The sequence below is a fragment of the Oncorhynchus nerka genome, linkage group LG10 (assembly GCF_034236695.1).
Source record: "Oncorhynchus nerka isolate Pitt River linkage group LG10, Oner_Uvic_2.0, whole genome shotgun sequence".
NCBI lineage: Eukaryota > Metazoa > Chordata > Actinopteri > Salmoniformes > Salmonidae > Oncorhynchus > Oncorhynchus nerka.
Window position 1 is genome coordinate 72,061,542 of NC_088405.1, and position 27,388 is coordinate 72,088,929.

Here is a 27,388-nt window from a genome sequence, read left to right on the forward strand (position 1 = left end):
CGTAGAATGCTTTAAAAAAAAAAAAAGGTACACAAATAATGATGATGAATGTTTAATGCCAGAGAAAAGATAAATGGACATCTGACTGCACACCATTCATTCCACCTGGAGGGTGAAATAAAAACATTGCCATTTTTCAGTTTCTCTGCTTGGATGTTAACAAGGAAGTGCCCTCTTCGTTTTCCAGTATATTTTATTAAAATGCTGTAGCTTGCCATCCCGATCTTAAGAATGCTTGACACACTTTACAGGGTGCTGGCAATTACCTAAACTGTGAACACTAGCCATCGTGTACATACATGGGCATACGCGCATATCACCACAGGACAGTTGGAGGCCTTGATTAAAAATAATCTTGGTAGTTAATTAAATATGGCTGTTCTATCGCTAGGGTCTAAGCTTGACAGGTGGAGGCTAAGGACACTAATTAAGTCTCCTGGCTCTCTAAGTGGAGCCACTGGAGTCTCGACAAGAGTACAGCACACAGCTGAGGGTTTACACACACACACGTTTGGGAGAATTCCATAGGCCTAATTATAGTCCATCTGGTTGTACAAGAGGTCAAATAAAACTCATCAGACAAAATACTTGGTTTAATCTTTATACATTATACTAGTCACCAGTTCAGATACACACACATGTTTATATTACGAGAAGAACACAGAAAATACAGATACTGAAACTTTTTACTGGTTTACTTAACCTGCAGGTTGGGGAACAGCTGGTCATGGGTTTGTCTTCAGGGATGCCTGGTGTACAGAGTTTGAACTGCCCTGTGAGAGGAGGCTGGCCAAGCTTAGAGACACTGGGCTGGATTCAATCCATATCACAGAGGTATTGCGTTACAGCGTTATTGAAATTTAAAGGCAATGTTCCCATGTTAGTGGAAACTGCATTCACAGTAAACAATGCATTTGTCGGCTCAATCGGAAATGACCTTTACATTTCTATTGTGCGATCTGTAACATTTCAGTTATACAGATTGAATAGAGCCCTTTGTTGTGTTTCTCATTGGGACTAATTAAATTTAGCCACCAAACATATTAGTGTACAGCGACAACTGTCCAAGGGGTACATCATAGATTGTGTCCCATACTACCATTGAGCAGAAGTAAAGTGGTGTGTGCTCATGTCAATGTGAGCACTGGTTAGAGTTTAGGAGGGTGGCTGTTAGTTTGATCTGGCTCTAGCTCTGCCTTTCTCAGTGAAGACAAACCCTCTGAGAGAGCCTTTCCACGCGCGACTCATAAAGATTCATTATTGCTTACAGGAACAAAGCGTTTTGTGGACACAGTGCAGAGTCATGAGAGCAACTGAGTGACATAGGAAAGGGAAGGGGAGAGAGCGGAAGAGACCTGAACTGTGTGGTCTTTTACTATCATCAGGGAAAGTGTCATACTGGCATGGGGGGGTCCTTTGTACTGCAGCAGTGGGTGAGAAAGAGAAGAACTGTGGGTTAAGCGAGCCAGCAAGTTTAGCTGAAGAACTATAGAGTTCAATTTTATGTTTATGGCTTGGTTAAGGTTCAGCGTCTTACAAACGACTGAAGCTATCAAAGACTGTGAGGGGGTGACCATTTTGACATTTCAGTGGATGGTCCTTGAGGAGCATTTAAATTCCCATGTTCCCTTGTCACTCAAGCACTGCTAACGTATACGACTCTCCTTCCAAAGGTGTCACATGAACAGTACAGTACATTGCTGGGGGCTGTGAAGCTTGATATCAACACAGAATATTGGTGATTTTATATAGCAGACGTATAAGACAGACCACATGCATACTCTCAACACGTATCCACACGCCTGAACACATTCATACTTACATGTACATAATATGAATGTACTACTATTTCAATAAGCAATTGGTGCCCCGTGTGAGGAATGTTTAGGATGGGAAAGATGTGCACTTTTTTTTGCTCTCAAAAAGAAGCAGAAAGCTCCAAAAAAGCAGGTGATGTGAGTGGGGCTGGGGGTGGGGCTGAGGTAGGGGAGACTCGGGGCATTTGATAACTACCTTTATATATTCAACTTTATGGTTGTCTTTCATAATTGGTCAGAAAATGGCAATTAGTGTTGTCCGCTGTTCCGAGAGTCGAAATGCAGGTGTTGGTTACACAAAGAGAAAGATGCAGAAGCATGGGCATCTTTTAACCCGAAAGGCAGTGCGCTTATTCACATCCTGCTCCTTCAGAGTGGAACACCAGGATAGAATGCTCAGATTTGTGAGGATACGGTGGTAAGCTGATCAATTATAGATTATTTCCTCTTCCACGATCAACAAAACACCTCCAGAATATTGTCTTCCAGGTGTACTGCATCCAGAAATGATTTTCTTACATCCACACAGGGAGCGTCGCACAAGTCCAGAACACCACTACTGTCTCAGTCCTATTGGGCCATCTATGAAGGTCCCGGGAGGGCTCCATGTACATTCTACAACTGGAATACATTCTGCTCTCTGGAGATGCTTAATGGTGACTGTCCAAATGGTCTTCTGTAAATGACCACCATGCTTTTCAGTGGGTAGGCCAGCAGGCGACCGACGACTAGTTGTTTCAGAGGAGCAGTAAGCAATGACAGTGATTGGGAACTGACTGACTGGCTGGGGGTGTTTCTCCGTGTGACTGTGGGTCACTGAGGTGGTTTGGTCACTTGTTTCCTGTGCCCTTGTCTCCTGCCCCTGGGAACTCAATGAGACTGGAGCGGGAGCGGTGAGGTTTTTAAACAAAAGTATGGAAATGGCACAATGTGTTAGTAAAAGTTGAAAATGTCAGGAATGGCACAAACAATTCCTGTTTTCTTAAGGGTATAAAGATGGGTTTTTCCAACAGCGAGAATGAACCTTCTTTGATAAATATTGAATGGTGGTTGCCTGGGCCGGGAGAGTGGAGGCACATTTTATAGAACCTAGTCATTGCTAGATAGCATTTACTATTTTATTTTTATAAACTTTTATTTAACTAGGCAAGTCAGTTAAGAACACATTATTATTTACAATGACGGCCTAGGAACAGTGGGTTAACTGCCTTGTTCAGGGGCAGAACAGATGTTTACCTTGTCAGCTCAGAGATTCATTCTAGCAACACTTCTGGTTACTAGTCCAATGCTCTAACCACTAGGCTACCTGCTGAAACTACGGAGTTTCAGAAAAAATACCATTTACATTTGAAAGGATAATGAGATTAAGATTAATTTACTATATTTGTCAAATCAGAGATGAAGACTTTGACATTGATCATGCTTATGCTCTATTGTTGTTAGTGAAATTGTAAAGCAGCATAGTCATTGGTTAAGTAGCCCATGTAAGTGATATGACACACATGGGTCCGCATTGTAATGGGAAGCTTAGAAGGGACTTTGTCGACTGAGGCTCAAAATTCACATCCATTTTTCTTTTTCAGGAAATGGTCTTAAGTGACAGATATTGAAGGCATATGTTCTGCTGCTTTGTCTTAACTATTCTGGCCCAGTAAGTCTTGCAATGCCTGATAGGGAACTTACTCACACCCAACCTGTTGGGAAAGACTTCTCGTCAATGAGAACACATCTTGTGTTTAGTTTTATGTAACCGTCAATTTGACAGGCATAGCACGGACTGATTAATGTCTGCTCTTGCATGATGTCATCCCCAACATTATAAATAGAATATCATTTCTTAATAATATCCCCCTTTTAGATGCCATTATCCTCTATTGTAACCCCATCTGGAATACATATCGGTCTATACATGTTGGATTTATTCAGGTAAGTGACCACTAATCTTATAATCCTGTATTAACTATTCCCATTTATGGAGATGGAGTGAGTGGATAATGTGTATTCCATTATGAATCTGAGTACAGTACAGTATGTGTTTGCAATATGGGCCAGGAGCAGTAAATTGTTATGTCCGGCCTCCTGAATGGGGCTGTGTGGCTATGGGGAGGGGTAGGTGCTTGTAGAGATGAACGGACGGACGGACGGGGTGGTGCCAGTGTCCTGGATGGGGAGTTTATGATGGATGGATGAATGAATTAATGACTGTAGTCAGATAAAGGAAGGGGCAGGAGAGAGAGGAGCTAGTGGAGATTATGTCACATCATCAGACTCTGCTGCCGTTGGGTAGGTGGGGGAGGGCCACCCCAGGCCTTCTCTCAGGGCAGCGCTGGGGGTAGGGCACACTACGGGTGGAGTGCAGCAGGCCGGGGAGCTCCCTGGTCGCTCGGCCCCAATCCCGGGACCACCACCCCCATCTGGGGCTCACGCAATCCATCCTCCGGGTGTGCCTCCCCGTGTAGCCAAACAGGGCGGCCGCCAGGGGCCATTGTCCATCTGAGCTGGGATCCTGGCAGGTGGGGACTCGGAGTTTAGGCCGGGGCTTGTGCCTGGAGCCCTTTAGCCCCTCTTCTAGACAGGGCAACCAGGCCGCGCCATGGCCCTCAGCAGGCATGAGGTTCTGGGTGAGGCCTAAGGACGGGGACGGGTGTGAGCTGGCAAGGGGGAGCCTGATCGGACCCTCCTCTCCCAGCGTGGGCCCCAGCAGGCCTAGGCTGGTTCTGTCCGTCAATGAGTCCATGCGGTCTTCATAGCCCAGGTCGGCTGGAGCCGAGCACTGCTGCAGGAAACAGTGACTCTTCCCCCCAACGTCCGCGGTGCCCCCGTCCTGGCATGCCATCTCCCCTTGCCCTTCCTCCTCTACCTCCTCATCCTCGATTTCCTCCCCTGCCCCCTCCTCCTCTCCCGGGGGGGGCGCGCGGAGGTCTCTAAGGAAGACCACAATGACGGAGATGTTGTCGCTGGAGCCAGCATCGCGGGCCGAGGCCACCAGCTTGTGGGCCACCATGGTGCTGTCGCCACTGTTCTCCGTCAGGTGGTCGCTGACCACACGCACCGCCTCATCAGGACTGACTGTGTCGTAGAAGCCGTCGCAGGCCAAGATCAGGTAGTCCTCCGTGCCGTCCAATGTGACTATGTGGTGGTCGGCATCGCCAGAGATGTAGGGCTTGTGCTCATTGTCGCCTGTCAATCACCAAGAGAAAGAGAGATAAGAAACGAGGGAAGCAAATCATATATTGTAAAAAATGTTATCATTGAAACATTTGTCAAAGTGCTGAACAGCAACCTGGGCATAAACACCCCAAAGAGCTGAAAGCAATATAATTTGATATTCCGTGCTGCTGTTTCTGTCATGTCCACCATGCTATGCATCTGTTTTGAAATCAAGGTGGAGAAAAACAAATAATACATTTTAATTTAATAAATAATTATATAATATCTGCTGCTTGCCGCCTTTGCTTTCTGTTCAGCCTTATGTGACTAATGTATTTATATAAACATGTAAATGAATATCAGTGTAGCAATATCTGTCCTCTCTCCTCTCCTGCATGCAGTAGGAAACAGTTCTAATGTAGCAGCTACAGTATTTCCTGTCGAGGAAGTGGTTGTTTTGATATCAGATTAGGGAAGCTTTAGGATTTGGGAACAGAAGGTCACAGTAGGGCTTCCTCACTAGCCACCACTAAAATAGCTACCGGGAAATAAGACTAGAAGCTAGCCTCAAGTTGCTTTGTGAATCAGTGCTTGAGGTCAATTAGAATTGAGGTCAGTGGTCTCCCGATTGGTGCAGTGATGTAAGACACTGCATCGCAGTGTTAGCTGTGCCACTAGAGATTCTGGGTTCGAGTCCAAGCTCTATCGCAGCCGACCGCGACCGGGAGACCCATGGGGCGGCGAACAATTGGCCCAGCGTCGTCTGGGTTAGGGGAGGGTTTGGCCGGCAGGGATGTCCTTGTCCTATTGCACACTAACGACTCCTGTGGCAGGCAGGGTGCAGTGCACGCTGACACGGTCGCCAGTTGTATGGTGTTTTCCTTTAACACATTGGTGCGGTTGGCTGCCGGGTTAAGTGGGCATTGTGTCAAGAAGTAGTGCGGCTTGGTTGGGTTGTGTTTCGGAGGACACACGGCTGTAACTATCTAATTGGATACCATGAAAAAGGGGTAAAAAAAAAAAAAGGTCAGTTAACTGAAATTCCAAATCAATAATTGAAAAAAGTGCATCTAAGCTATTTAAAAATAAAAATCCCTTCCTGAATAGAATGACTTCAATTTGAAATGACCCCAACCCTGTTGTGTATGTGAATAGGTACAGGATGGATTCTAAGGCAGTCTTTACAGTCAATTCCTATGTTGATGCCAGTGATGTTGTAGTATTGGAGCTGTGAGATTATTCCATTAAGATTTAAATACCTGCTGGGAAATCAGACTGGTTACGTACACTCGTGTATGCATATAGGTACAGGCAACCCCCACCCCCCACCTCTGGGTTGCTATTTGTCTCCCACTCAGCACTGTGTCAGCTGGCCCTTGGCTGTGGCCCATTAGACTCTGTCATGACCTCTCTGCTCTGGCGCTCGCATAATCACCCAAATAGTTTAGACTGATTATGGGCCTCCTGCTAAGTATGCAGGCACACATACGCACTCTCTGCAGGACACACCTACACGACATACTCCGACCCCTTGCTGACCTCTCAATTTTATCAACACTCTTCTCATTCACGCTGGCGGTGACCAAGGTAACACACACACACCCTCCAACCAGAGGAGGTCCAGGGGGGACTCAGCAACAGACATGGTACAGCAGCTGCAGTCTGTATATTGTACTATATATGGTAATTGTATAAGGCAGAGGGTGATTGTTGGTGTACCTATGGCTCTGGATACAGACAGGCTGCCATTAACCCTCCATGTGCCGAACCAGATGACACAGCCTCCCAGAGCTTCAATACGCTTCTTCTCATCCTGTAGTGGGAGAGAGAAAGATGGTATTATGTATAACGGTATGTGCTTGTATATGTGACAGACATCTCTGCTTAAGTGATGTTAGCGCCTGTGTGTGAAGTGAACAGTAATTAAGTGAGTGTGTTTTGCGTGTGTGTCTGTGTGCATTACCTCTCTGTCAGGCTTATGAGGCTTCATCAGTTCCACGGCCTGGCCCTTCTTGACTAGCATGACCTGAGAGTCCCCCAGCCAGGCCACGTACAGGGTCCGCCCCCTCAGGAAGGTCACCACCCCCGTGGTGCCGCAGCGCAGATTCTGTCACACACACACACACACACACACACACACACACACACACACACACACACACACACACACACACACACACACACACACACACACACACACACACACACACACACACACACACACACACATTTAGACATAAATACATGAGTGTACAGTAATAACTGTTTACTATGATTCACAGAAATGTTACATCTATTAGAAGCAAATTCTGAACAGTAATAACAAATGCTCAGACATTTGAACTAACCTTGCCTCTCTGCAGTTCTACAATACCAGTAGTATTGAAATGAAACCTTCAAGATTAATGTGGCCATTGTTTGAGCCCTTACCTCCATCTTAGCTTTCCGGATGAAGCGTTCGTCGGTGACTCTGAAGGCGCGACAAAGGGCCTCCCCTGGATCCTGGCTGAAGCACTCCTGGTGCACCATGTTGACGTGGAGGTGGTTGGCGGCATAGATGGCAGCGTCCACGCCCCCGTGGCCATCGAACACGGCGAAGAAGGCCTGCTCCTCCTGGTCCTGAAATACACAGTGTAAGGTCAAAGGTTAAAACAGTATGGCCTGCAATGTCATATAGCTTTAATATTTCTTCCCTTCATTGGAGTCATCACTTGTTATAACATGATGGTGATTCATGTATAGTGACTCTCATGCTTTGTAAACATCAGAGTATGAAGCAATGCAAAGCATTCATCTGTCCTATCTCAATCATCTTTACAACAAGGTTCCATAAACAAACTTAACTGGTCATAGTAAATTTAAATTACCGTTGGGTATACAGCATAGTTGTGTGTCACTCTCATGACGTTGTGCGTTTTCCATGAATGGCATGTGTAGTGCCTCGTCGCGAATATGCAAATCCAAATATAACCGGTTTGTGTCTCCACTCATCCATCTGCTTTAATTAACTGGGGTTTAATGCCAATTAGCCGGCTTACCCACCACTAGCACGCTTAATAGAATGGATAAACATTTGATCCGACAGAATAATTATCTCATTATATGAGGATCTTTGAGCTGGTGTGTCTGCCTGTCTGGGATGTCTTATTGGTCATTGGTTGGTTCAGAAGGGATGTGAGGGAATTATCCATAATCATTTGGAATGACTGGCAAACCAATAAGGATAGGATTTCAATGACATATCTGAATGACTCTGTGTGGCTCAGATAACATGCCATTATCAGCCTGGGGTGTGTGTGTGTGTGTGTCTCTGTGTGTGTGTGTGTGTGTGTGTGTGTGTGTGTGTGTGTGTGTGTGTGTGTGTGTGTGTGTGTGTGTGTGTGTGTGTGTGTGTGTGTGTGTGTGTGTGTGTGTGTGTGTGTGTGTGTGTGTGTGTGTGTGTGTGTGTGTGTGTGTGTGTGTGTGTGTGTGTGTGTGTGTGTGTGTGTGTGTGTGTGTGTGTGTGTGTGTGTGTGTGTGTGTGTGTGTGTGTGTGTGTGTGTGTGTGTGTGTGTGTGTGTGTGTGTGTGTGTGTGTGTGTGTGTGTGTGTGTGTGTGTGTGTGTGTGTGTGTGTGTGTGTGTGTGTGTGTGTGTGTGTGTGTGTGTGTGTGTGTGTGTGTGTGTGTGTGTGTGTGTGTGTGTGTTGTGTGTTGTGTCTGTGGTTAGAATCTTCTATCCTCATTAACCATGGTAGAGTGAACTGATCCTAGATCTGTGGTTAATGACTACTATGTTCATGCTTACCTCTATGTTGAACTGATCCTAGACCTGTGGTTAATGACTACTATGTTCATGCTTACCTCTATGTTGAACTGATCCTAGACCTATGACTACTCTGTTCATGCTTACCTGTATGTTGAAGAGAGTGTTGAAATCGGGGATGACGATATGTTTGTCCTCCATCTTGCGGCGCATGTTTTTGATGGCGTGGATGGAAGTCTCGTAGTAGGGCTGAGGGCGGCGGCGGTAAGGGAAGTCTTTCAGCCACAGGCAGCATGTTTCACACAGTTTGTTGAAAATGAGCCTGGCAAATGCCACCGACTCAATCTCTAAAAGACGACACACGCATAAACAAACACACAAATGGCATGTGATCAGACCACAGGCTCACACACATACAGTACACTACACACCATACACTATTTTTATTTATTTTACCTTTATTTAACCAGGCAAGTCAGTTAAGAACAAATTCTTATTTTCAATGACGGCCTAGGAACAGCAGGTTAACTGCCTGTTCAGGGGCAGAACGACAGATTTGTACCTTGTCAGCTCAGGGGTTTGAACTTGCAACCTTCCGGTTACTAGTCCAACGCTCTAACCACTAGGCTACCCTGCCGCCACTACACACCATACACTACACACTATACATGGATGCATTAGTGCACTGGTGAAAAGAATGGCATACAGATGCATATAGTCACATGAAAAGAATGTGCCGAATAATATACACGCATGTTTTTATTTAACTAGGCAAGTCAGTTAAGAACAAATTCTCATTTACAATCACACACACACACACACACACACACACACACACACACACACACACACACACACACACACACACACACACACACCCAAATGACCCATTAGTCAGGGAACCCCTGTTTTCTATACTTGAGATCTGTCACACTTGAACCAACCCAAAGCCACTCATGCAAGCTAACATTGGGCCTTACACAGGGAATACAAGGGGAAACAGCTCAGTGGAAGAGAGAAGATGGTTCCAGTGGAATTAAGGACAAGTGGGCAAGAGAGGCCATCTGGCAAATGGGTTGGGGGCTGGGGAAACGGACAGAGAGATGGAGGAAGGAGGGAAAAAGAGGATGTCATGATGAAGTGATCTCGCCGGCTGGGTCTCCCGGAGGGGACGGCTGACATTTTCTCCTCCACACCGTCTCCGTCTGTGTGCTGCAGACTGCACTCCTACCAGATTTAATGGGAATAGGTCACCGATTGTCTGCACGCCTAACCTCTCATGTCTCTCTCCCTTGGCTAACCCCTGTCTTTTGTTTGCCTGTGAGGAGTAACACTATGATTATATTGTTAAATGTAATGCTTCTGACTTTTTCACACTAAACAGTTTCCCGTGTGTATCAAGAATGGTCCACCACCCAAAGGATATCCAGCCAACTTGACACAACTGTGGGAAGCAATGGAGTCAATATGGAATGCTTTTGACACCATGAAGAATCCATGCCCTGACGAATTGAGGCTGTTCTGAGAGCAAAAGGGGGTGCAACTCAATATTACGAAGGTGTTCTTAATGTTTTGTACACTCAGTGTAAATAAAGTACATATATAAACTCAGCAAAAATAGAAACGTCCTCTCACTGTCAACTGCATTTATTTTCAGCAAACGTAACATGTGTAAATATTTGTATGAACATAACAAGATTCAACAACTGAGACATACATTGAACAAGTTCCACAGACATGTGACAAACATAAATTGAATAATGTGTCCCTGAACAAAGGGGGGTGTCAAAATCAAAAGTAACAGTATCTGGTGTGGCCACCAGCTGTATTAAGTACATTAAGTGCATCTCTTCCTCATGGACTGCACCAGATTTGCCAGTTCTTGCTGTGCGATGTTACCCCACTCTTCCACCAAGGCACCTGCAAGTTCCTGGACATTTCTGGGGGGAATGACCCTAGCCCTCACCCTCCGATCCAACTGGTCCCAGACGTGCTCAATGGAATTGAGATCTGGGCTCTTCGCTGGCCATGGCAGATCACTGACATTCCTGTCTTGCAGGAAATCACGCACAGAACGAGCAGTATGGCTGGTATCATTGTCATGCTGGAGGGTCATGTCAGGATCAGCCTGCATGAGGGAGGAGGATGCCTTCCCTGTAATGCACAGCGATGAGATTGCCTGCAATGACAACAAGCTCAGTCTGATGATGCTGTGACACACCACCCCAGACCATGACGGACCCTCCACCTCCAAATCGATCCCGCTCCAGAGTACAGGCCTCTGTGTAACGCTCATTCCTTCAACGATAAACCCAAATCCGACAATCACCCCTGGTGAGACAAAATCGCGACTCGTTAGTGAAGAGCACTTTTTGCCAGTCCTGTCTGGTCCAGCAACTGTGGGTTTGTGCCCATAGGCAACATTGTTGCCGGTGATGTCTGGTGACGACCTGCCTTACAACAGGCCTACAAGCCCTCAGTCCAGCCTCTCTCAGCCTATTGCGGACAGTCTGAGCACTGATGTAGGGATTGTGTGTTCCTGGTGTAACTCGGGCAGTTGTTGTTGCCATCCTGTACCTGTCCATCAGGTGTGATGTTCGGATGTAACGATCCTGTGCAGGTGTTGTTACACGTGGTCTGCCACTGCGAGGACGATCAGCTGTCTGTCCTGTCTCCCTGTAGCGCTGTCTTAGGTGTCTCACAGTACGGACATTGCAATTTATTGCCCTGGCCAAATATGCAGTTCTCATGCCTCCTTGCAGCATCCCTAAGGCACGTTCATGCAGATGAGCCGGGACCCTAGGCATCTTTCTTTGGGGTTTTTCCAGAGTCAGTAGAAAAGTCTCTTTAGTGTCCTAAGTTGTCATCACTGTGACCTTAATTGCCTACCATCTGTAAGCTGTTAGTATCTTAATGACCATTCCACAGGTGCATGTTCATTAATTGTTTATGGTTAATTGAACAAGCATGGGAAACCCTTTACAATGAAGATCTGTGAAGTTATTTGAATTCTTCCTAATTATCTTTGGAAGACAGGGTCCTGAAAAAGGGAAGTTTCTTTATTTGCTGAGTTTATACAGTACCAGTCAAAAGTTTGGACACACCTATTCAAGGGTTTTTATTTATTTGTACTATTTTCTACATTGTAGAATAAAAGTGAAGACATCAAAACTATGAAATAACACATGGAACCATGTAGTAACCAAAAAAGTGTTAAACAAATCAAAATATATTTTATATTATTCAAAGTAGCCACCCCTTTCCTTGATGACAGCTTTGCACACTCTTTGCATTTTCTCAACCAGCTTCATGAGGTAGTCACCTGGAATGCATTTAAATTAACAGGTGTGCCTTGTTAAAGTTAATTTCTGGATTTTATTTCCATCTTAAATTGTTTGAGACAATCAGTTGTGTTGTGAAAAGGTAGGGGTGGTATACAGAAGATAGCCCTATTTGGTAAAAGACCAAGTCCATATTATGGAAAGAACAGCTCAAATAAGCAAAGAGAAACGACAGTCCATCATTACTTTAAGACATGAAGGTCAGTCAATCTGGAAAATTTAAAGAACTTCAAAAGTTTCTTCAAGTGCAATCTCAAAAAACATAAAGCGCTATGATGAAACTGGCTCTCAAGAGGACCGCTACAGGAAAGGATGACGCAGAGTTAGCTCTGCTACAGAGGATACGTTCATTAGAGTTAACAGCACCTCAGATTGCAGCCCAAATAATGCTTCACTTAGTTCAAGTAACAGATACATCTCAACATCAACTGTTCATAGGAGACTGTGTGAATCAGTCCTTCGTGGTTGAATTACTGCAAAGGAACCACTACTAAAGGACACCAATAATAAGAAGAGACTTGCTTGGGCCAAAAAACATGAGGAATGGACATTAGACCGGTGGAAATCTGTCCTTTGGTCTGATGAGTCCAAATTTGAGATTTTTGGTTGCAGCCCCTGTGTCTTTGTGAGATGCAGAGTAGGTGAACGGATGATCTCCCCATGTGTGGTTCCCACCGTGAAGCATGGAGGAGGTGGTGTGATGGTATGGGGCTGCTTTTCTGGTGACACTGTCAGTGATTTATTTTGAATTCACATTCTTAAAATAAAGTGTTGATCCTAACTGACCTAAAACAGGGAATTTTTACTAGGATTAAATGTCAGGAATTGTGAAAAACTGAGTTTAAATTTATTTGGCTAAGGTGTATGTAAACTTCCGACTTCAACTATATATAATATTTCCCCTGCATTCTCTTCCTGCCTTTTTCTCTCTCTCCCTGGCAAAAACACAGAGATCTTAAAGGAGTGTTGCAGGGTTATTTAGACTGCTGTTTCCTTCTCTTCTAAAAACCTCTGCTCTGGCTTGTTCGCTCCACAGAGTGCTTTATTTTGTCACTAACAAAGTAAAGGGAATTATAAGTGACAGTGGATGGCATCAAACTGTGGTATGAAAAAAGTGAGTCAGGAAGTGCAACTGTTTGAATGCTAAGTATTAGATGAGTATACAAATGGTGATTTTTCTCATTTGTCCATGGTGTTGACTGAAACAACACCTAAACTGACAAAGGCTTTGAATTTCAGCTAATATATTGTATAACAAGTAACTCTGTCCATACAGTAGCCTAGCTAGGTCAGTACATGACCTGATTTTGCATGTCAGGCGTGGGCTGACAGGGGACTCACGGGGGAAAGGGTCTACTCCATCCTCAACAGTCTTCTGGATGTGGTAGATGGAGAGGTCACTCTGCAGAACACTGTCTGCTGTAGACCGTGCCAGGGCAGCCGCCAGGGAGAAGGGGCAGTTACTGTAGGAAAAAAAGGGAAATGGAGGCGTTATAACAGGAAGGAAGAGAGATCAAAGCGTGAGAGGAAGAGGGAAGAAGGTTGTCATGACGTTGGGTAGAGCAAGCCCCATCCCCCTCTCCCTGCCTCCCCCTTGCCTCCTTCAACTAGGTTGCTGTGGTCAGAGAGACGTCGTAAATTCCTGAGGATCTCCTCATGGACACACAGTATAGAGAGAGTACATTTTCAGAGAGAACAAAGGAATTCCTTCCACCTCACAGATAAGATGAATGAGTGAGTATGATACTGTTTGTATAATTGTGTAATATGATTTTGGACTACAAAATACAATTCCCTTTTGATTTGAACTAAATCAGAGGACCGCCCCTGAGCCCAGTTAGGGTCAGACATCCTGGGACAGCCCTTTTTGGCCCTTCCGAATAAAACCCCCACTCAGGTTTTCGATCGGCAGACCGAGCTTACCTCAATTACGAGATGGCTAAAGGTTGCAGACCATGTTTTTCTTCATTAGAAGGACAAAGGTTGTAGATCATTGCTGAAAATTTTAACTATACCACGTGGTTAAACTCTTAGACTATCGATACCGACAGAATAAGAACAAGTCTTTGATATTAATTACTAGTCTGCAGCTAGGAATTCGGTATCATTGAACGCGAAGAACGACAACCGCCGAAACATCCATTCTATAACGAATGTCACTCTGAACTATTCCCTCTAACCACGACAGAAAGAGAGAGAGAGAGAGATGGACAATTCTACAAAATTAATTAATTTTTCACCAGTGATCAAGACGACACACTGAGCGTAAATACAGTGGGGAGAACAAGTATTTGATACACTGCCGATTTTGCAGGTTTTCCTACTTAAAAAGCATATAGTTGAATGAACAAAACTTCCATCCGTTTTGCAACAAAGCACTAAAGTAATACTGCAAGGAATGTGGCAAAGGAATTAATTTTTTTTCCTGAATACAAAGCGTTATGTTTTGGGCATATCCAACACATGACCGAGTACCAATTTCCATATTTTCAACTATGGTGGTGTCTGCATCATGGGTATGCTTGTCATCAACAAGGACTGGGGAGTTTTTAAAAAATAAAAATAAACGTAATGAAGCTAAGCACATACAAAATCCTATATGAAAACCTGGTTCAGTCTGCTTTCCACCAGACACTGTGAGACAAATTCACCTTTCAGAAGATCAATAACCTAAAACACAACACCAAATATACACTGGAGTTGCTTACCAAGGAAACACTGGCCGAGTTAAAGTTTGACTTAAATTTGCTTGACAATCTTCAGCAAGACTTGAATTGCTGTAAACCAATGATCAACAACCAACTTGAATTTTGAAAATATACAGTGGGGAGATTTTGCAGGTTTTCCGACTTACAAAGCATGTAGAGGTCTGTAATTTTTATCATAGGTACACTTAATCTGTGAGAGACGGAATCTAAAACAAAAATCCAGAAAATCACATTGTATGATTTTTAAGTAATTAATTTGCATTTTATTGCATGACATAAGTATGTTAGCGAGCTTGGAATGTCTCTCAAGAGCTCAAGATTATGTAACTGTTTTGCCCAAACCTTTTTTTGAGGATATTTCACCTGCAATTTTTTTTACAAACCCAAAAATATCCTAGCATTGTAAGAGCCATGCTCTACCAACTGAGCTACAGAGGAGATTTGTGGTATTCTAAATTCGACTCTAATGGTCTAGTACAGGTAGCCAGGTTAGTATCAGTGCTTATGTAACTCCTGTGTTACTAGAGAGCAGTTGGCAGGATATTCTCTGGGGTTTAAAGTTGGTGGTGTGTGTGTGTGTAGAGAGCTGGACAAGAGAAGCAGAGAGCTTTTCCTGACACCCACACACACGTGTGGTCATCCCACCCATCCTAAAACGAGTAGGAGATCAACATAAGGCCTCCTAACCACTGGTGGTTTTCCAAAAGAGTCACGATTATTCTGAAACCACTACAATTCAATGCGTTAATGTTGAGTGCTGAGATGAGTCAATTTAGAACACAGTACAACATCTATTTTGACTGAACACATTTTTGATTCCTCTCTGGTATCCTTTTATTCACCAACAATCTAACTCTCAAATAAACCCTCTTTCAAGTTGGACCCACTTGCTCATAAAAAAATACTACTCTACCTGAATGTGGAGAGGACAGGGAGTGGGTAGATGGCCTGAGGTTGTGTGGTGGGAGGCGTGTGCGTTGGTATGAGTGTACAGTATTGTATGTGTGTGTAGGAAGAGAATGTGGGGTGGATCTGTGGTTAAGTGGTGTGTGTGAAAAAATACATGACATAGGTAAGGCATGGTCTCCTTATATGCGATTATATGGATGACAGTGCTACAGCGAGAGAGAGATGCTAACAGCCTCATTGGTCCCAAGCTGCCATCTTTGCTAGTCCACCTCCTCCGCGTTTCCAATCATATAAATTCTGTCTTTCTTCCTCGCTCTTTCTCTCTCGCTAGCTCACATACTCTGCCACTGCCTTGCTGAGAGGGGCGTGTGCCGACGTGGGTAGCCCTCATTGGCTGAGGGACTCCGGCACATTCGTCAGCAGTCAATAAGGTCCCCCCTCTGCTTGTGGACACAGTGAAGTCAGATCAGTGTGAAGGAATGGGGATGAGGAGGAGAGAGAGGCTCTTTTCACACATTTATCTCTGTGAATTCTATTTTACAAACCTAACTACGTGCATTGCTTCTCATCGTGACGACAACAGATACAATGTGTTAGTGCTTCACATCTTGCAGTTTTTTTCATCTATTGGCTGACAACTCCTTTACTGGGTTATTTCTATATACAGTGCCTTCAGAAAGTATTCACAGCCCTTGACCTTTTCTACTTTTTGATGTGTTACAGCCTGAATTTAAAATGGATTGAGATTGTCACTTACCTACACACAATACCCCATAATGTCAAAGTGGAAATGTGTTTTTAGAAATGTTTACAAATCAATTCAAAATTAAAAGCTGAAATGTCTTGAGCCAATTAGTATTCAACCCCTTTGTTTTTGCAAGCCTAAATAAGTTGAGGAGTAAACATTTGCTTAACAAGGTCCCTCAGTCGAATAGTGAATTTCACGCACAGATTCAACCAAAAAGACCAGGGAGCTTTTCTAATGCCTCGCAAAGAAGGGCACAGATTGGTAGTTGGATTTTTAAAAATCAGACACTGAATATTTTGAGCATAGTGAAGCTATTAATTAGGCTTTGGATGGTGTATCAATACACCGAGTCACTAGAGATACAGGCATCCTTCCTTACTGAGTTGACGGAGAGGAAGGAAACCGCTCAGGGATTTCACCATGAGGCCAATGGTGACTAAAACAGTTCCAGAGTTTAATGGCTGTGATAGAAGAACACTGACGATGGATCAACAACTTTGTAGTTACTTTACAAAACAAACCTAAATGACAGAGTGAAAAGAAGGAAGCCTGTACAGAATAAACATATTCCAAAACATGCATCCTGTTTGCAACAAAGCACTAAAGTAATACTGCAAAAAATGTGGCAAAGTAATTCACTTTTTGTCCTGAATACAGAGCGTTACGTTTGGGGCATATCCAACACATCACGGAGTACCACTTTACATATTTTCAACTATGCTGGTGTTTGCATCAAGCAAACGCTCTTGCATCTGGTTAACAAGTTACATAAAAAGTTGCATGAACTGTGTGCAATAATAGTGTTTAACATGATTTGTTAATGACTACCTCATCTCTGTACCCCACACATACATTTATCTGTAAGGTCCCTCAGTCGAGCAGTGAATTTCAAACACATATTCCACAACAAAGATCAGGGAGGTTTTCCAATGCCGCACAAAGAAGGGCACCTATTGGTAGATGAAAATAACACACAAAAAAACAGACATTGAATATCCCTTTGAGCATGGTGAAGTTATTCATTAAACTGTGGATGGTGTATCGATACAGCCAGTCACTACAGAGATACAGATGCCCTTCCTAACTCAGTTAACAGAAAGGAAGGAGACCGCTCAGGGATTTCACCATGAGGCCAATGGTGACTTTAAAACAGTTACAGAGAAAGGAGAAAACTGAGGATGGATCAACAACATATAGCTACTCCACAATACTAACATAAATGGCAGAGTGAAAAGAAGAAAGCCTGTACAGAATACATATTTTTCCAAAACATGCATCCTGTTTGCAATAAGGCACTAAAGTAAACTTTATGTCCTGAATACAAATAATTATTTTTGGGGCAAATAAAACACAACACATTACTGAGTACCACTCTTCATATTTTAAAGCATGGTGGTGACTGCATCATGTTATGGTATGCTTGTCATTGGCAAGGGAGTGTTTTAGGATAAAAAGAAACATAAGAGCGCTAACCATAGGCAAAATCCTAGAGGAAAACCTGGTTCAGTCTGCTTTCCAACAGACTGAGAGACAAATTTGCCTTTCAGCAGGACAATGACCTAAAATACAAGGCCATATACTGGAGTTACTTACCAAGATAACATTGAATGTTCCCGAGTGACAGTTACAGTTTTGACTAAAATCGCTTTGAAAATTGAAAATGGCTGTCTAGCAATGAATACGTCAAGGGGTATGAATACTTTCTGAAGGCACTTTATACAGTTTATTCCATATCTATAATTGAGGCCCTATAGGAGCTTTTTATATTCTCCCCATGCCAGCTAGTCTACAGCGAAACTCCTTATCATCATGGGCGATGTTACCGTTTGCACGGTCTAGATCTGTATTGACTTCCATAGCGTAGCTGTGAGTCTGGGAGAAACAGAGCGTAGCGTAGAGGGCTTTACTGCAGCTTACTGCAGCTGCTGTCTGTGGAGGTGAAAGATCTGGGTCGGGGAGCCTTGCTTTGACGTCATACTGAGAGAGAGGAGGCTCAGCTCGGCTTCACTACTGCACAGAGGGAGGAAGAGACAGAACGACAGAGACAGGATGAGGGAGGAACAGTGGGAGAGAGAAAGAGACTCATCATAACCTCAGATTGAGAACTAGTACCTCTCTCTGAAGTGTATTTATCAAATGTAAAAGACTGCTGGTAGCTCCACTGTTCTAGTCTCCCAGAGACGTCTCTCGCTGAAAATGAACATAATGTCCATAAGGATCCCAGTGAATCCTCTCTGGGTGTTCTCTCTCTCTTTCTTGCAAACCTGAGTTCTTCTCTTTTCCTTACTAATTTCCCTCCTGTGTCACAGGGGGTTTGGTGGGCACTGTATTCCCTTAGCTGATCAGGTTATCTACAGCAGGGTTGTGTGTGTGTGCTTTTCATTTTAGAAACAACTATGGCTGGGGAAAAGGCGGGTGGGAGAAGCTCAATCAGACGAACTTGGACTCAAAAATTAAATACGAAAAAAAAAGTAAATACGAAGAACTGGGCCAAGATATGAGAAATGGCCAACAAGGGATCAACTTTGGGCCATAACACTGTCAACATCACGTAAAACCACTAGATGTAGACATGTTTAGATTTGGTCTGTTTTATGGCCTGTTTTTGTGTTGTGGATTTGTTAGTCTCCCTGCTAGCACAGTGCCATTAAGTAATTAATGAATCTATCCATCCATGTGGAAGGAGCTTGCAAGCACAACAAGTAGACATTGTTATGGATGCCTCGTATCAAGGAGGTTCCCCTGGGGGTTTTGTTAAATATGGCGGAATGAAAGCGTATCCATCGTCGCATGACAGCGGAGTCAGTCTCAAAGAGGACATTCTGTGGAGAACAGAGGAGGCTGGAGGTAGGAGCCATTGGAGGACAGGCTCATTGTAATGGCTGGAATGGAATTGATGGAACGATATCAAACATATGGAAACCACATGTTTGACTCCATTCCAGTGATTCCATTCCAGACATTACAACGGGCATGTCCTCCTACAGCTCACCCCACCAGCCTCCACTGGTGGAGAAGCAATCTGCCATGATCCACATAAACAGGACTCTGCTACAATTCCTCCTGGGCACTATTGGCATATGATTCTCACCGATATCTACAGCTACGCAGTAGGAAATCTTTACACAAAGAAAAGGTTGCAAAGTGAGCACCTTGGCTACTTTACAGTCTAGCATGAACCTGTGACATGGCTGAAGGACTCTATCAAGGCTCTGGCAACTAGCACTGTGTTGCATGTAAATGAAAAGGAGAGACTGAGCTATGCTTATTGACTCAGGAACAACATAAATGGAAGTCATTGTGTTCCTGGTACTTGGAATAGACATCTCTAATAGGGTGGCTGAGGATGGACTCTCATTCTCTCAATGATATTGGTCCCCTAAAAGTATTGGGATGGCTGATTTTAGTATCACTCCCTATCACTCCCTAAATGTCTACTGTTGAATGCTTGATAAAGACTCTTGAAGGCAAATGGCTATTTTTACTCATAATGTCAGGCCCCCTCTCTTCCTTAAATGGCAGCTGAACTAAAAAAACAACTTATCTGGTTGAAAAGATACAGTATTAGGCAGAAACACTGATTTGAGTGTAAACATTGACTACAAAGGGTAAACAGCATAATGTTTCTAATATTATCTTCCAAAACAACGAATTGCAAGATTTATGGAAGCTGTTATGTTCATAGAGCCCCTGGATATTTGAGGGTTAGGTTTTGATTTCAACCATGCCCACTTGCCCACTAACACAGGATGATAACGCCTAGGGAGAATTATCATGCACAGAGAAACAGCTGTGCTGAATGCGCTCTATCCAATCGTACGGCAGAACCTACAGACAGTGGAACAGACCTGCCCACAAAATACAGCGCCTCAGACTTGTTTACACAAGACAACACATCGGCAATGTTATGTTAAAAGAACACTTGGCCCCTAAGCCCTTTATCGAGTGACCACTTGCTGATGTGTTTGATAGTGATCATGGTCTACCACTGTTTTGGGCAAAATTAGAATTGAGACGATGCGCACTTGTATTGCAACTGCCATTTGTCAATATTACAAAATTCACAACTCATTTGCGAGCATCTTGTGTTCCATCACGACCTGTTTTGTAACATGATTCGCTATGAAACACTGCCAGACAGACTCACACGGTAATAGATAGTGAGAAAGTTTTTGCCACACTTTGCTACTGACTTGATAAGATGATTTAGCTAGCGTCGCCTGCCTGCACAATGTGCCTGCTAGCTACTATCTAGCTTCATTGACAAAAACAGAGATGGAAATTAGCTAGCTAATGATTTTGGGAACTGATAAACATTGTGTAGCTTGTGCTTTATTTACGACAGTTTGTGACACCTTGCTGATGAAGTTGTAGACAGGTTCTCAGAAATCAGTCCTGCACGGCAGCTGACTTGATACTGTCTGGAGTGAGTGCACTACTAGTTTTAATTTTTTTAAATGTAGTGGGGCAAAAAAGTATTTAGGCTCATCCTGACATGACCCTCCAGCATGACAATGCCACCTGCCATACTGCTCGTTCTGTGTGTGATTTCCTGCAAGACAGGAATGTCAGTGTTCTGCCATGGCCAGCGAAGAGCCCGGGTCTCAATCCCATTGAGCACTTCTGGGACCTGTTGGATCGGAGGGTGAGGGCTAGGGTCATTCCCCCAAGAAATTGCAGGTGCCTTTGTGGATGAGTGGGGTAACACCTCACAGCAAGAACTGGCACATCTGGTGCAGTCCATGAGGAGGAGATGCACTGCAGTACTTAATGCAGCTGGTGGCCACATCAGATACTGACTGTTACTTTTGATTTTGACCCCCCGCCCCCTTTGTTCAGGGACACATATTCCAATTCTGTTAGTCACATGTCTGTGGAACTTGTTCAGTTTATGTCTCAGTTGTTGAATCTTATGTTCGTACAAATATTTACACATGTTAAGTTTCCTGAAAATAAACGAAGTTGACAGTGAGAGGACATTTTTTTGCTGAGTTTATGTAGACTACTTATATGTACAGTTGTCGGAAGTTTACATACACTTTGGTTGGAGTCATTAAAACTTGTTTTCAACAAACTATAGTTTTGGCAAGTCGGTTAGGACATCTACTTTGTGCGTGACACAAGTCATTTTTCCAACAGTTGTTAAGAGACTATTTCACTGTAATCACAATTCCAGTGGATCAGACGTTTACATACACTAAGTTGACTGTGCCTTTAAACAGCTTGGAAAATACCAGAAAATGATTTAATGGCTTTAGAAGCTTCTGATAGGCTAATTGACATCATTTGAGTCAATTGGAGGTGTACCTGTGGATGTATTTCAAGGCCTACCTTCAAACGCAGTGCCTCTTTGTTTGACATCATGGGAAAATCAAAAGAAATTGGAGACCTCCACATGTCTGGTTCATTCTTTGGGAGCAATTTCGAAACGCCTGAAGGTACCACGTTCATCTGTACAAACAATAGTACGCAAGTATAAACACCATGGGACCATGCAGCCATCATACCTCTCAGGAAGGTCTCCTAGAGATGAACGTACTTTGGTGCGAAACGTGCTAATCAATCCCAGAACAACAGCAAAGGACCCTGTGAAGATGCTGGAGGAAACAGGTACAAAAGTATCTATATCCACAGTAAAAACGAGTCCTATATCGACATAACCTGAAAGGCCGCTCAGCAAGGAAGAAACCACTGCTCTAAAACCGGCATTAAAAAATCCAGACAACGGTTTGCAACTGCACATGGGGACAAAGATCGTACATTTTGGAGAAATGTCCTCTGGTCTGATGAAACAAAAATAGAACTGTTTGGCCATAATGACCATCGTTATGCTTGGAGGAAAAAGGGGGAGGCTTGCAAGCCGAAGTACACCATCCCAACCGTGAAGCACGGTGGTGGCAGCATCATGTTGTGGGGGTGCTTTGCTGCAGGAGAGACTGGTGCACTTCACAAAATAGATGGCATCATGAGGAGGAAAATGATGAGGTTATATTTAAGTTACATCTCAAGACATCAGTCAGGAAGTTAAAGCTTGGTTGCAAATGGGTTTTCCAAATGGACAATGGCCCAAAACATACCTTCCAAAGTTGTGGCAAAATGGCTTAAGGACAACAAAGTCAAGGTATTGGAGTGGCCATCACAACGCCCTGACCACAATGCTATAGAACATTTGTGGGCAGAACTGAAAAAGCGTGTGCGAGCAAGGAGGCCAACAAACCTGACTCAGTTACACCAGCTCTGTCAGGAGGAATGGCCCGAAATTCACCCAACTTATTGTAGGAAGCTTGTAGAAGGCTACCCGAAACGTTTGACCCAAGTTAAACAATGTAAAGGCAATGCTACCAAATACTAATTGAGTGTATATAAACTTCTGACCCACTGGGAATGTGATGAAATAAATAAAAGCTGAAATAAATAATTCTCTACTATTATTCTGACATTTCACATTCTTAAAATAAAGTGGTAATCCTAACTGATCTAAAACAGGGAATTGTTACTAGGATTAAATGTCAGGAATTGTGAAAAACTGAGTTGAAATGTATTTGGCTAAGGTGTATGTAAACTATTTAGTGCCAAAAATAAGGGGTTAAATACTTTAAAAAAAAATGTTTCTTGATGTTTCTATTATCTCTCAGACATTTCAGAAGAAACTTCCTTTTGATTTTTGGGGGGAATATCTGTAGATCCATGAAGTGAATATGTTGTTCAATGCATTTGTATTAGCTAATAGCAGTAAGGCCAAATCTTTTTTTTTTAAATCATACAAAAATGTTTTATACTTCCATTTAAAAAAAAATCTAATTCTAAATCAAATAGCTAAATGATCCTTGGTATGATTTTCTCAAAACAATTCCATATAGTTTAGCAGAACCCCTCCACCCTGTCCCCTGCTTAGACAGGGCTTAGACTGTTATGGGTTAATACCAAGGTCATATTGTGGATTCAGCAGTAGATTGTATGGTAGAGCCACCACATGCCCAGAGCAAGCTTTGCTGAAAGCTCGGGAGCAGATCACGAGGGACCGTAATATTATGTTCAGATGCCACAGCTATTAACTTTGCTCAAGATACTCATGGATTAGAACATGGAATTGTTCCCTCAAAGGTTATAGGACAGGTCACATAGCTATTATTTTTGGAACAATACATTGATATCCTTGTGGTAGTAAGACCATCAAGAAGGTTAACCTTTTCCTATTACCCGTGACGGAGTGGTAAAAAATTGGTGGGCAAACTCTGATCGCCAGTCGCGGGGAAAAAGTAACACTCCCTATACTTTCAAAGTATTTTTCTGCAAAAGATTGGGAAACAGCCTGGCAGACGCGACTCACGTGACTCACAGCGAAGGGAGAGCTGTGACACACTTGTCTGGACAGGAGGCAGTTGTAAAAGCAGACTCATTGATTGGGTCTCTCAAATGATGTTTTTTTCTGGGGGGTTGAGACCCTCATTGTTTGGCTTTGAAAATCCAACCGATGCAATGAAAGGGAGCTTGTGGGCTGTATGTGGCTGTGTGTGGCTGTGCCTGTGGATGTTTGAGTGAGAAAGACACGGAGGAGAACTAATCAGTAAAAGCACAGCCACCTTCAATATTGACTCATCGTGCCAACAACATCAAAATAGTTCTCCCTCTCATGCATGTCCCTCTGGTCAGGTAACATGTAGGTTGCTAGGACAGGGTGCTTATTATCACACTGCACTTCAGAAGATCACCCAACGATCAGCCAATGAAGAACCAAGAGCACACTGGTTTTACATGTCTGCATGTCTGGTTTGGGTTAGAGGATATGTCAACATGTCATTATGGACAAACAAAGATGTTCTTAGTTTTGGAGCCAAGTGTGAATAGTAAGCCTAAATTGGTTCAGACATACTATAGATACATTTGAATCATTAGATGGATGTCTGTTTGTTACTATAGCAAGTATATGTGGTTCACATTATGTGTTAAATATTTGTTTTTCTTCTAGAGTAGTGAAGGGGTAAAAAAGGTGAGACGTGTCAGCTCTGAGATTAACTGAGCACTGAGACTGGCTCTATTTAGGTGAGTGTGACCTAGTTGGGCCAAAGAGAACAGTTATTTGGGCTGTTGTGACATTGAAGGACGAGGAGCCCTGCATCCTGGTATTTTGGCACTAAAAGAAAGACTATGGTTGAAAATCCCTATGCATCACAACCATAGGTGCATCTTATACATCAGTGACATACCCTATAGTCTGTTTTCATATAATCTGAACAATAATTACAGTATGGAGAACAGGTGAACTGGGGTGGAATGTTATGATTCTATATTGACTTTGCCTTAAAGCAAGAGTATGACATTGTTGCTGTTCGTAGCATTGCATGCAAGAGAAGCCAGCGAGCATTTGGCCTCCCTTGATAAAAAATGTAATTTAATAATAGCCAATAAGCATTGAGCTAAACTAAGTGAACTCAGCTGTGAATAGTCCTGGCGCACCAAAAAAAAGTGTCAAGAGATGCTAGTTTGGATTTGGCTTCAGACCAATCACATCAGAATCCAAACATCATTTTCAGATAAACGTTTGCTTCTCGTTGTTGTGTTGTTGTCCTCTGGTGGCTAGCTAGCTAGCTTAAATTGTCCCTTTCCTAAATTAGCCATGGATGGAGATAGGGATTTGGACTTGTGGTTTTACTTAATTATCCGCACTGACCAATGATTATAACGGCAATTCTAATTCAACCATAAATTCATACATTGTGCCCCTAGCCTGAGAGGATGGAAGTTCAACATGTAGTATGCTAACGTTAACTAGCTGGCCTGGCATATTGTTTCCCATGAAAGGAAGTAAGGCTTGCGAGTAAGCATTTTTGGCAGGTAGCCTAGGTCAACAAAAGCTAAAAGTGTGTACTGTATGACAGAGTCATAGACCGTGTAGGCAACATAAAAGAGGAGGATGGCATTTGCGTATGGTGTGTCAACATGTTTTTTGGTATCTTTTTGTTGACACTGTATTAGACTAAGTATAGGTTATTAGATTATGTTGACATGTTGAAGTTGAAATGGTGCTGGAATAATGGAGGCAGCTCCTGTTTTCTTGCGACTTGGGGTAACTCTCCATGGTTCTAAATCAATAGTTGTTTAGTAGTCCGAAAATGTTGGAAACATTACCTTACTTGACTATGCTGTAGGTCATGTAACTGTTCGTTATATGCAATATGTTTTGTGGACTTCACCGGACAGATGTTGCTCTCCGGTTTTGTAATGCAAATGAGTGGTTGAATTTATTCTGTCATTTTGCTTTCTTACTGACTCGGCCTTAGGCCTATATATCACAGTGTCAAGGCATATGAACTACCAGGTGATAGAGCAAGCAATGCAATCATCACAACTCATAGTTTGTAATATGGCTTTTTTTTGGCTTGGCTTGGCTGGTGATTTTACCCACTCACCACTACTGCTCAAATCAGCTCTTCACACAGTAGGTCGAAGATCGTGCCCTAATTGGATTTGAGTAGAATAAGAATTCTCTGTGTCATATACTTTGGTTTGGGCAAAACAGTTACATAATCTTGAGCTCTTGAGAGACATTCCAAGCTCGCTAACTTTTTTTGAGGATATTTCACCTGCAGCTTTAGAAGCCTGAAATAGCTGCCTCTATCAATTTCCAGTCAAACTCACACAAAGACTAAAACAAATACTTATATACTGCCATATGAAAGAGAAAGCAGGGTTTGTAAGGTCACAACATCTCTGGGCTAGTACTGGTGATGCTCTATGCCGGGGTCGGGGAAGCTGATAGTCTCAGTCCACCTTTCATTATACAGTCAAATAGGATGGCCGGCTTTCTGGAAGACAAGCTGCACTGGGAAGAAATGCTCTCATTCTTTTGTTTAAAATGGCACAGCGACGGGTCAAAGTTCATTTGTTTGTTTTCCAACTGCATCCGCTGTTGTTTATTTCGATCCTTCATAAATGACTTTCACCAACTGCTATATTTGGCCACAATATTACAGAGAGCTTTTACAGGCTGTACCAATAAAATGGAGAGAAATTGCTTTAATGCTATGAGGTGTTTTGGAGAGGAATGCAATGTACAAGTACTCTTGTACAGTACTTGATACATGAGTCATGCATTGAACCAGGGTTTGCTTTACTGTTATGCCCAAGCAATTGTTCTTTCTGAAAAACTTGCAATCACAGGTAAAATATCAAGGTTGTTTAGTCATCTTTGTCATTTTGAAATGAAATTGACAAAAAATTAGCTCCAACTGCCAAGTTCTTTCAAATGATTCTCTAATTTCAAGAGAATAAATAAGTCTTGACTTTTTAATTTTTTTTTTTTTACAGATCACAGTCATTAAATCAGTCGATCTGCTCTTTCATGAGAAATCCACATTGGAAATCTCCATTACTGTTGATCTGACACACACATTTCCCGATTTCATCTGGATAGGAAGATAATCTTATCAGTCAATGGCGTGTAGGGTTGAGGAATGGAGGCTGATGATCAATCTCACACAAATCATCAAGGAACCCACCAGGTACAACCCTCCGTTAACATGGGCCACCTCATAGACATTATCCTGACCAACTTGCCCTCCAAATACACCTCCGCTATTTTCAATCAGGATCTCAGCGATCACTGCCTCATTGCCTGTATCCACTATGGGTCCCCGGTCAAACGACCACCCCTCATCACTGTCTAATGCTCCCTAAAACACTTCTGCGAACAGGCCTTTCTAATCGACCTGGCCCGGGTATCCTGGAAGGATATTGACCTCATCCCGTCAGCCGAGGATGCCTGGTCATTGTTTAAAAGTAATTTCCTCACCATCTTAGATAAGCATGCCCTGTTCAAAAAATGCAGAACTAAGAACAGATATAGCCCTTGGTTCACTCCAGACCTGACTGCCCTTGACCAGCACAAAAACATCCTGTGGCGGACTGCAATAGCATCGAATAGACCCCACGATATGCAACTGTTCAGGGAAGTCAGGAACCAATACACGCAG

General features: G+C 43.2%; 1 protein-coding gene across 1 annotated transcript in view; it reads right to left on the reverse strand.

Annotated features, from left to right (window-relative positions):
• Positions 1-587: 587 nt before the first annotated feature.
• The window catches only part of LOC115135963 (protein phosphatase 1E), a 95,413-nt gene continuing 68,612 nt past the window's right edge, over positions 588-27,388 (reverse strand). Inside the window, exons 2-7 of the mRNA XM_029671227.2 lie at positions 13,392-13,513; positions 8,857-9,056; positions 7,398-7,586; positions 6,931-7,074; positions 6,687-6,780; positions 588-4,997 (exon numbers count right to left, since the gene is read on the reverse strand). Coding sequence (XP_029527087.2) covers positions 4,081-4,997; positions 6,687-6,780; positions 6,931-7,074; positions 7,398-7,586; positions 8,857-9,056; positions 13,392-13,513 — 1,666 coding nt within the window. The 3' untranslated portion in view covers positions 588-4,080. The remainder of the gene's footprint in view (positions 4,998-6,686; positions 6,781-6,930; positions 7,075-7,397; positions 7,587-8,856; positions 9,057-13,391; positions 13,514-27,388) is intronic.